This window comes from Sinocyclocheilus rhinocerous, unplaced genomic scaffold, assembly GCF_001515625.1.
Source record: "Sinocyclocheilus rhinocerous isolate Xijiao unplaced genomic scaffold, SAMN03320098_v1.1 scaffold263, whole genome shotgun sequence".
In the NCBI taxonomy this organism is placed as follows: Eukaryota; Metazoa; Chordata; class Actinopteri; order Cypriniformes; family Cyprinidae; genus Sinocyclocheilus; species Sinocyclocheilus rhinocerous.
Window position 1 is genome coordinate 2223971 of NW_015645086.1, and position 11867 is coordinate 2235837.

Genomic DNA, 11867 nt, shown 5'->3' on the forward strand with positions numbered 1-11867 from the left:
CTAGGCCTATGTTAAATTTGCTTTATGGAACCAAATCATTTGACAATGAGTCAGATAACTGAAATAAGCCTGGCTTATTTGGTTAACTTGTTTTATGAAATGGGCCTCGAGGCATGAAAAGTGATCGTATTTTCTCCATTGCATCATATTGCATCGAATCGCATTGTATCGAATCGAAATCGGATCGCACTGCATCGTAATAGGGATGAATCGTATCACATCGCATCGGTAGCTGCTTCATATGTATCTTTAATGTATCGTATCGTTGGCTATGCATCGTGATGCGTATCGTATCGGCTTGAGTAATGAGATGCACATCCCTATCACATAGGGGACATATTGTATTAGCCCTACAGTTAAAGCATGAAATACTATTTAAACCTATAACATTTTAGATAACATTTACCTATTTTATCTCACAATTCTCACAACTTTTTTTTCTTGCAAATGCAAGTTTATATCTCCTAGTTTGGACTTTATAACAACTCAACAATTGTGAGTTTGTCCATTCTGAGAAAAAAAGCCAAAAGTGTGGGATATAAACTCATGACTCTGAGCCGAGGGGAAAAGAGAGAATGACGAGTTGATTTATAAGAAGATAGATATAATCTGATTTATAAAAAGATAGATATAATAAGAGATATAATCTCAGAATTGCAAGAAAAAAAGTCAGAATTTTGACACAAAAACTCAATTACCTTTTTAATTCTTTTATTCCATGGCTTCCGTTGACTGCTACATTAAAACTGGCATTTTCTGCCACCAGATAGGCGCCGCCCACAAAAAACGTCATCACTGTTTGCAAACACTGAAATTGGTCTATATATATTTATTCCATGGTCTGTCTGAATACTCGATTCTGATTGGCTGGCAGGTATGCGTTAAAACCGTTTAATGCACAGGTAGTTCCAAGTCAGTTTAATCACTGTTCTATATTAATGCGCTGTTTTAATTGCACACACGCACACACACACCACTCGCACATAAACACAGTGAGAGGGAGAGAGGTCAAACTTATTGTCGCTGCTGCCCCGCGACTTTAATTAATAAAATAGCATAGATACTAGATCGCTACATTATTTTCCTCAGCAACGAGGTAAAAATCGAAGTAACTAAACAGCTTCATTGTTTGTAGAGAGAGACGCACAGACACAGGTAACTCTCACACACACAACTGTCATCTCTCTCTCTCGATCAATAATTAATTCAAATAAATGCTATAATTCATTCAAATAAATGTGGTCTTACCGCACTATTTAATCTGTGTGTCTGATTTGAAGCGGGCAGAATGCTAGATCTAACAAGCCGTAACTGACGAAAATAACCATAATTTTTACCCTTCTGGTTAAATATTGCGCTGCTAACATCATAACCCGCTTTAAGTTGTCAATGTTTGCAAATGACCATGGAATAAGCTGTGTAATCAACGGCATGCAATATTTCCACTTTTCTTTTCTCTTTTTAAGAAGAGAAAGGACAAAAAAAATCATCCTCACTGCTTGAAGACTCAATTTTCTATTGTTATCACTAGAGCCCGACCGATATGGGTTTTTTGGGACCGATACCGATATTTGGGAGTAAAAAAAGACTGATATCGATATATCGGCCGATATTCTTTGTGTATATTATAGTACAGTACCAGTCAAAAGTTTGGACACTTTCCCATTCGTGTGTCCAAACATTTGACTGGTACTATATATAGAATACAGTATATACATAAACAGAATATATATATATATATACATAAACACATTTTTTGCAATGCTCACTCAAATATGGTGATCAAACACTTATAATGATGTGACAAAGATATGTAATGATGAAGGCAGGGCATTTAACAATAAACTTTATTCTAAATGAGTCTGACATCAGTGCACTGAACAGTAAAGTTTAAGTTTATTCAACTTTAATTCAATTCAATTCAACTTTATTCCGTTTAAGTTTATTTCACTTTGGAACATTCACTCACGGATTTGCGCTACTGTCTTCACACTTCTCTAGTAAGTTCCATCTGTGTGTGAAGTGTGACATAATTTACCTCTGTAAATAAATATAAATTCACGTCTCGCGCACTTTAATGCCCTTTGAATGCAACGTGTACGTTGCCTTGGAACTGGAATCATGGCGGAATATCATGTGAAGTCCACTTCGCGGGTCACTTACGGCGTTTCATCCAGGTCGCCAGTAGCAAACAATGGAGTGCGCTCTGCTGGACAAACTAAGTAATTACACCATTTCAAGCATTTTATCTGTGTTATATGCTCTGTAAAAAAAAAAATTCATATCGGCGGCGTATCGGCGCCATATTCGCCGATACCAATATATCGGCTACGCTCAAATCGGTCGATAATATCGGCTAAACGATATATCGGTCGGGCTCTAGTTATCACTCCGCACACTCGCTCAGTCAATCTCTCTCTCATAACACTCTACATAATACAGTGAGCTTTTAATACAGTGATACAATAAGCTTTTAATGAAGCAACACCACGTTCCTTCGTTACAAGTTCTAAAGTGATGTTTTCGAATTAGTAAACTGTAAAACTGAAATTTGAATCCATGGTGGAAGGAAGTAGTTCTGTACAAAAGAGGGTTTTAAAAGACACTCTGTTGTGTTTTTTCTTATATATATTCACACAGTTGTGCCGTCGAACTGTTGTATAAACGCAATATCACACTCGTAGACATATATAATCGACTGACGGTTGATCGACGTGAGATATGGCTGTATATCGGCACGGCTGTGATTCGGCCGGAGGCACGAGGCCGTAGACATAATCGTCTACGAGTGTGATATTGCTCATATAATGTGTGTATGAAAAAAAAAAATTTGTTCCATGTAACTGTTGCCATAAACCAAGAAAATCAAACAAACAAATATGCCCAGTATGCTGTTGGTTTGAATGAGGAGGTTAATGAGTGCAATTGAGTCGGTGTACCTAAATATCTCCTGTTCATCCCTCTCTCCTTATTTTTACATGGGCCTAACCTGTTTTTCCTCTTCTGTGGTCAGTTGTCTGTGGATATTGTATACATGACAGGTCTGTTTATGACTTGTAATGTGTAGTTTTTTGATGATTTAATGATCAGCTCTTCATGAGTGAGCTCGATAGACAGTCAGTCATCATTTGGACCCATCATTAGGACATCTATAATGACTGTTTATGATTACTTCTGCTGTTCAGTGGTTGTATGATTTATGAATTTTTGTTTTAAAATCATGCTTTGCATTGTGTAGTTTTGATCAACTTTAAAAATCATAATCATAACAAATCACGCTGAAGCAAAAGATGTGTGTATACTGTAAACAAACCAGCATGAGAGATGTGGTAAATATAAAGAGCTCATGTAACCCATATTTTTGACATGTGCGGCATATGTCAGTCGATATATGTTAGCTGATTCAGATGACAAGAAATCTGTATCGGCTGCCAAAATCAAATTGATTGAAGCATAAATAATAGAACTCATCAATTAGAGAATATGTTACACTCTACATAGCAGAGATCCAATATCAACTATCAATATTTATTTTTATTTTGTGAGCAATATTATCTAAACTGTAATGTCTATACTTTCATGCCAGCTTTTTGAAGGTGAAAAATTAGTTCCAGTCACCCAAAAGTCAGTCATTGAAATTATATTTTAAGCACATTTAGAAAAGGTAGATAACCGATGGACAGCTGTAATCAGGCTCTAAATAAAATTTGTATTGGGAAAAATATAAGCTTTGAAATCATCAGCGTCAAATAAAAGTCTAATCAAATTTTTGTGCAAAAAAGTGCTGGTAAGGGCTTTATTGTGTACCTTTGGCTGTAGGATATTATTTATTTATGAGCACCTTGGTTAGGTTGTGCTGTCCATGATGGTAACATCCTTTACCTCTGACCCCATGATGTGTCTGGTTTCATAGGTTGGTGTGTGAGTGCGTGACCAGCATGTCAAAGAGCCCTCCTCACAGGCGTGGGATCACGTTCGAGGTGGGAGCGCAGCTGGAGGCCAGGGACAGTCTGAAGAACTGGTCAGTGTCTTTCCTCTGCTTCCGTTATGCCATCCGTTCATTCACTCGGCCTGATTGAAATTCAGATGCTTCACTGGTGCTGATGCCACTAGTTCTCATGCATTCCAGAACTTTTGAAAAAGTTCTAAATTTGCCCACAGGACAAATCTGAAATTCAGCAATCTTAAATCTGAGTTTATTTTATTTGTTTCATAATACCCCCTTCAAAGATCTTTTTCAACTTTAGAGACCCATATGTGACCTGTAAATAATCTGAAATAGATCATTTCAAACTTTTGGTTTTGTGTTCACAGGTATGCAGCTAGCATTGAGAAGATCGACTATGAAGACGAGAAGGTTTTGATTCACTACAGGCAGTGGAGTCACCGTTATGATGAGTGGTTTGACTGGAGCAGTCCGTACCTCAGACCTGTAGAACGAATCCAGCTTCGAAAACAAGGTCTCCCTGAACGGCAGAGCGCTCCAGTAAGCACTTCCTGTCTAACTTTGCTGAGTCACTCACGGTCTGCATGGGCAAAGTTGTTCTCTGACTCATTATGTTGCTGAATTATATATAGATATGTTTCTCTTCTCAGGGCTTTCATGTCAACCAGAAAGTTCTTGCCAGCTGGTCAGACTGTCGGTACTACCCTGCTAAGATCCTGTCCCGGGACAGAGATGGTGTGTACTCGCAACACTCACAACTAAATCCTCAGTTTATCTTCTGAATGGTCCAGCTTCAAATTCTTCAAAGTTTATTTTAATAAGTTTCATTAAAAAAAAATTATAATTATTTAAAATTCATTATAATATTTATATAAATTATATATGTATTTATTAAACAGTCAAATCTATATTTCCATTCCTTTTTTTAATTTAGAAATGAATACTTTTATTGAGCAAGGTTGCATTACACTGATCAAAAGTGACAGTAAAGACATTTATAATGTTACAAAAGATTTCAAATAAATGTTCTATTCATCAAAGAATCCTGAATAAAAAGTTTCTACAAAATATAAAAATTTCCATAAAAATATTAAGCAGCACAACTGTTTTCTATGGAGCATGACATGCAAGAAAAAATAAATAATTTGTGCGCACGATTTACTAATTCCTTCCCTCGATGTACTAAAATGTGCACATGATTACTATTTAGTTCCCTCAATTTACTAATTCGTTTCCTCGATTTGCTAAATCGTGTGCACAATTTATAAATCGAGGGAACGAATTAGTAAATCGTGTGCACAATTTATAAATTGAGGAAACAAATTAGTAAATCGTGTGCACAATTTATAAATCAAGGGAACGAATTAGTAAATCGTGCGCACAATTTAAAAATCGAGGAAATGAATTAGTAAATCATGTGCACAATTTATAAATCGAGGGAACGAATTAGTAAATCATGCGCACAATTTATAAATCGAGGGAACGAATTAGTAAATCGTGCGCACAATTTATAAATCGAGGGAACGGATTAGTGTGCGGGGCTCCATAGTTTTCAACATTGATAATAATAAGAAATGTTTCTTGAGCAGCAAATCAGCAAGGGGTGCTCCGATTGATCGGCTACCGATCGCTATCGGCTGATAATGGCTTGGGGAAGTTTGATTGGCGGTCTCTATAAAGGCCGACGCGACTGCTGTGAGAGGTTCAGCATGACATGCAGCAGCACCGTCTCTGTCCTGTCATCTCTGTCCGGCACGGGTAAAATAATTATAATGCTGATGGTGAGGTACAATTCATATTTCTTCAGTAAATAACAGAAAATGTAATTTCACAAACAGCGTGAGTGAATCAACACGTGCTCTCTCTTTCCTTCTCTAAATGTGCAAATGGTTTCAAACCACCACATCACGTCTGCACAATAGGCGAGCTGCACAGTTCACACAGGAATTGTCACTTGCACAATCGAGGCAGTGTTGCATCGTCACTAAAGTTTATAATTTTCATTTCTTTTTAATTCTTGCCAGTGTTTAAACCATTCAGCACTTGCGCGCTCTCCTAGAGACGGTGCGTTCATGCACACTCAAAGCGCACACATAACGCCAGGTTCACACATACTCTTGCTTATATTTACTGCGTTTAAACACGTCTATGAAAGATTGTATTACTGTACAGCATAAAAAAGAGAATCAGAATGCTCAAAAAGCATTTTCCGTAACAACACTTGGATTTATACTCAAAATGGATAAATGTTGTGTTTGTGGTAAACAGCCGCACATCAGTAGCGGACTCCTGTGTAAAAGCACAATGAGTCCGTGCTGCTTCTGCACCACTTACACATAGACCGCATACGCACTGCACCTGGCATGAGGCCGACTCACATACAGCTCACGAAATCAGGCTTGTGCTGTGTGTAAGCTATTGTGCAACCATTGCCCCATTGTAAAAACAAAAATGCTCTGCATGATCAAACATTTAGGTGAGATAATTATATATTTTTGAAAAATGTAAAAAATATAAAAAAATCCCCCCACAAGAGTCACCTAAGAGGGTAATTCGGATAATTAGGAGTCATTTACAGCACCACCAACTGGCAATAGGAAGCGTGTCATTTTCAAAATGCTTTGAAATCAGCCTCTTATTTTTACTCAAACTACTGAAGATGCTAAATTGCTAACGGATTTTTGGATATCTTGAATGGTGTTGCCATGGCAATTTATTAAAAATAACAGTAAAAAAAGATAACCGTAATTTTCTTATCTTTAAAGTGCATTATCCAAACTCTTCCAAAAAAAAAAAAAAGGAGAACAAGTCATTCTGAGGAAACATGCTTAGTTTTGTAAATTTAAAATCCGGGACCAGCAGAAAATTTAAAACTATCAGACAGTTCAGCTAACAGATGAAGGCTGTAATTTTAAGGTTGTCCACCAGGATTAGAAATATTTTAAGCCTAATCTTGTTCAACTCCGTCTCCAACTCTCTATTAATTAGAATGACTAATAAATGTATATAATCAGTTGATATGTACTGTACTGTCAGTATACTTTTACATAATTATTTTAGAAATGCTTATAGAGCATTAAAATCATTTTTTTAAATCTTATAGATCATTGAAAGTTTTATATATCCTACCCTCTCTCACTCATAGGATAAGAAATCTTTTAAGCCTGATCCTTTACTGCTCAGTTCAATTAGTTAGATTGACAAACAAATACATAATAAGTTAATATGTACTACAGGTATACTGGTATTATAGTTTTATATAATTATTTCACACATGCATATAGATCATTAAAATCATTTAAAAAATTTTTTTATAAATCATTAAAAGTTTTGGTAACACTTTGCAATAAGGTCTCATTTGTTAACATTAGTTAATGCATTAACTAACATGAACTAACAGTGAACAATATATTTTTACAACATGTATTAACCTTTTTTTAAATGTTAGTTAATAAAAATGTTCATGTTAATTCGCAGTACATTAACTAATGTTAACAGATACAACTTAAAATTTTAATAATGTATTAGTAAGTTTTGAATTTAATATGAACTAACATTTAATAAATGCTATATAATTATTGTTCATGTTAACTAATATAGTTAATGTTAACAAATTAAACTGTATTGTAAAGTGTTACCAAAGTTTTATATATTGTTCTCTGTGTGTGTGTTTCACACTCTTGATTTTATAGTGTAACCCTTTCTTTGCTGTAACCCTTAAAACCAGACTGCCAGAGGGTTACTGTAAATGCATGTGCCCGCTGTGCACCGTTTTCCTGATGCCACCGGGGTGGCGGCTGCGCTGATGGCTTGGGCCCATGATCGCTGCTTGCAGATATATTTGTAAATTGTATTTATATTTCACAATATTACTATTTTTACTGTATTTTTGATTTTTTTTTTAAATGCAGCCTTGGTGATCATAAGAGACCTTTTCAAAAACATAAAAAAAATTCTTACTAACCCTAAAATTTTGGGGAGTAGTATTAGGGGTGTGCGATAGTGACAAAAAATGATATCTCTATATTTTCATCTATATAGATCAGGGGTGGCGAACGTCGGTCCTGGAGAGCCGCAGCCCTGCAGAGTTTTGCTTCAACCCTAATCAAATTTGGCAGGTTTAGAACTGCCGTGGACAGCTGATTCCCAAAGCTTTTGATATCCTTCATATTCTGTGAGGTGGTTAGTTTGCAGGAGTAACAGAAATGAATATTTAAGTTTAAATTGATTTTTACCTTTTATGGGCATTTTTACCTTTTATAAAGCCAATTTTATTTCTAACCTAATTAAATGTATGCATCGTCTTTTGTGGCAAATTCTTAAATTTAATCAATAAATTAAAATAGTAGGACACTATATAGCTGTTACCAATCAAACGAAATTTGTGTTTGCAATGAAGAGGTGCACAGAATCTGCATCTGAAGTGGCGTTTAGATGCATTCACACAGACTTTTTAATGAAGGATATGAATGCATTTAACCTGCAGTTACAAATGCATAATTAATGTTTTGATGTTTTAAAAACGTGCTACAGCCAATGAGCAAGGCATGGGTTGAGAACAGCGGAAGAAAAACCGCAGCAGCAACACAGCTTTAAGAAAAGTTTGGACACAAGAAATGCATCAGTTTTTTTCAGAACAGATCATCACACAAACAGCTTGCAGCACTAATTTCTTCCTGACATCCATTTTTAAATAAACAACTCCTGTTTCACTTGTTGTTTTGCGTCATTCCCGTTCAACTTCTCGCATGTGTTTTCATGAGAAAACGTGGTTTGGGGACCGTGTAGAGTTGGCTGACAGAGTTGTTGTCAGCTCGTGTAGTGTGTGACCATTTACGTAGTGTCACGTATTGTGAACACCACAACGACTCAAGACAGACAGCATGTCATGTAGTCTGAACAGCACAGCGTCTGCCAACGTTTAAAGTCATGTAGTCTGAACTAGGCTTAACGAATGTGAATGCCCAGTAGCCTAATTTATCTCATAGTGTATGCGTGCACTCTCAGGGTGTGTTTTTGTTTGGTTTTTGTAATATACTCGATTATGTCAAGTCGCATATCGTTTAAACAACAATTATGATATTATCGTAGACAATATATATATCACACACTCCTAAGTAGTATATAAATATATATATTTAATATTGCATATTTATTTGTGCTGCTCATTTCCTGTATTTTTACTTTATTAACTTTGCTGTCATCGTAACGCTCACTTCATGTTAAAATTGAAAAACACTAGTAACTTGATAAATGTGAATAGTAAATGTAAAATATACAATTTTCAGAAAATAGAATATAGGCAGTCTCTAAATATTTATATTTCATACTGTTAACTATAATGTTGTGATACCTAAATTCACTTGTGGCATTTAAAATAATTGATTCAAGATTTTAAATGCATATTTATACAATAGAATTGTATTTTTATTCGCCATAAGTGACAATAAATCAGTTAATCAGTATCAGCAAGAATTTTATTATCAGTGCATCTTTCATAGATATGTATTTTACACCCATTATATTATGGAAGTGTTGAGCATTACAAAAGGCTGTGGTTCTGTGATGTCTCAGGTTTCTACACAGTGAAGTTTTTTGATGGAGTCATAAAGAGAGTGAAGGGGATTAAGGTGAAGCCGTTCCGCAAGGAGGTGAGAAGCGATTGCCTCAGCTCCAATAATTATTAAACCAGGCCATTAAAAACAGGTTTAATGAGTTTGTCTTTATCTACAGAGCTCTGAAGGCAAGACTAATCAGCAGACTCGAAAGCGGGGCGATCAGAACGGGAAAAAATGGAAGGCCAAGGAGAACGGCAACAGCAGAAGTAACGGCTCGAGACACAGCACGTCTGACCAGGATGGAGAGAGCGAATCGGAGGAGGATGAAGAAGACGCCACAGTAATGGATGAATCCAGAGCTCTCCAAAATGGTGGAGAAAGTGAAAGCACTGAAACGAAGATATTGAACGAATCAGAGCCGAGTTCTGCTGAGCACAACGAAAAACAGCCCAGTGAAGACAACAAGACAGAACCGCATGAGAATGGAGAATCGAACAAACCAGAGGAGAAAGAGATGAATGGGGGACAGGAGGAGTCCCAAGCACTTCAAAATGGCATGGACAAGAACGACGGAGACAAGAAAGAGAAGGAAGAAGCAACAGATGAAAGCCCCAGTCTGCCCAGAAGGACCAGGAGTAGGATGGCAGATGGTGAGTTTGGTTTGGAGGAACATGGTGGTGTTACATCTGAATATTTGATTTGGTTATGATTCAGTTCCAAGAGCCAGATTCAACCTCACACGCACACCAACGGACAGCATTTGCTGAGCAGCAAAAAGAGAGACAGTGTGAAGAGAGGAGATGGAGCACTTGAATAAAAATGAATGGGAGAAATCATAATGCTCTATGTGATATCTGTAGGACAGGGAGTCCTGCCTTTCAGTTAAAAGAGCAAATTGCTTTTTTGATAGGCAGTGTCGGTTTGTTTACACCAGAGCATGCGTGTCTGTTAGCTGGACCAATGATTTGAGCTATAGAAGCTATTTTGCGAGACTGTTGTTGTCAAGTTTATTGCTGATTTGACATATGGAGATTTTGGTCTTTCCTCATTGGAGGAGATTGCTTTACCGTTACTTAATAATGTTACAAAATATATCTATTTCTAATAAATGCTGTTCTTTGGAACTTTCTATTCCTCAAAGAATCCTGAAAACAATGTGACGACAGTTTCCACCAAAATATGAAGCAACACAGCTGTTTTCATCATTGATAATAATCAGAAATGCTTCTTGAGTGGCAAATCAGCATATTAGAATGATTTCTGAAGGATCATGTGACACTGAAGACTGGATTAATGATGCTGAAAATTCAGCTTTGATCACAGGAATAAATTACGTTTTAAAATATATTCAAATAGAAAACGGTTATTTTAAATTGTAGTAATATTCATAATATTACTGTTTTACTGTATTTATGATTAAATAAATGCAGCCTTAGTGAGCATAAGAGACTTATTACAAAAACATTTTAAAAATCCTACCAAACTTTTGAACAGTAGTGTATACCACCTAAACAGAAAATAACTGATAAAAATGACTAAAATGCTGTTGCAACCATGAAGAATTTTTAACCATGTCAAGAGTCTGGTAAGTTATTCCAGTAAGGACTGAAAGTAAAGGATTGTTGGGTGATTTACTCATGTATAAGGCTCAGACTTGATGATTCAAGTTCTTGGCTTGTGTCTCTCACAGGAATCGATGTGGAAAAGTCCAGTGGTCCAGAACTGAGGAAGAGACGTGCATCAACAGGACAGATGCCACCGTCCAAAAGGAGCAGAGCCAATTCAAGCACAGGTTCACTCTCTCTGTCACTTGATCATACTTCATTCTTGTTGTTCCAGCTGTTATTCTTTATACTGGTTGGCGTTTAAACCATCTGACTGGACATTATGTCTCTGATCCCCTCATAGACAGAAACAGTCAATCCCAAATCAAACCGGTTAAATCAGACTGTGTCCCAGAGACTTTAGAAAGTAAGGATGGCCCAACCAGTCATGCAGAAAATGCAGCACCCAAAGAGGAGGCAGGATCCACACCTGATCTTGGTAAACATCCTCCTGTGTTTCAGTTTGATAATCAGATGTGTTTGCTAAGACTGAATCATTATTGCTATTTTTCATACTAAGGGTGAGTATTTATTTATTTATTTATTTTTATAAAGTCTCGTATGCTCACCAAAGAAAAAAAAATTACTATTGTGAAATAATATTAAAATTTAAAGGTGCAGTAAGCGATTTCTGAGAAATGCTGCTGATACTTGAAATCACCAAAACAAACACACCCCTCAGGGCTCTACAGTGCGACCAAACTACTGCGTGCGACTTTGAAAAAATATTTAGGAGCACCAGTGCGACTGACCCGATCA

At 36.5% G+C, this 11867-nt stretch overlaps 1 protein-coding gene across 3 annotated transcripts in view; it reads left to right on the top strand.

Annotated features, from left to right (window-relative positions):
* Window positions 1-11867, top strand: part of LOC107705726 (PHD finger protein 20-like) — a 32287-nt gene that overhangs the window by 8381 nt on the left and 12039 nt on the right. For all 3 annotated transcript variants that reach the window (XM_016509161.1, XM_016509162.1, XM_016509163.1), the window contains exons 2-8: window positions 3914-4021; window positions 4315-4486; window positions 4597-4681; window positions 9521-9597; window positions 9680-10154; window positions 11195-11296; window positions 11413-11547. In XM_016509161.1, the coding sequence (XP_016364647.1) occupies window positions 3939-4021; window positions 4315-4486; window positions 4597-4681; window positions 9521-9597; window positions 9680-10154; window positions 11195-11296; window positions 11413-11547 (1129 nt within the window). In that variant the 5' untranslated portion in view covers window positions 3914-3938. The remainder of the gene's footprint in view (window positions 1-3913; window positions 4022-4314; window positions 4487-4596; window positions 4682-9520; window positions 9598-9679; window positions 10155-11194; window positions 11297-11412; window positions 11548-11867) is intronic.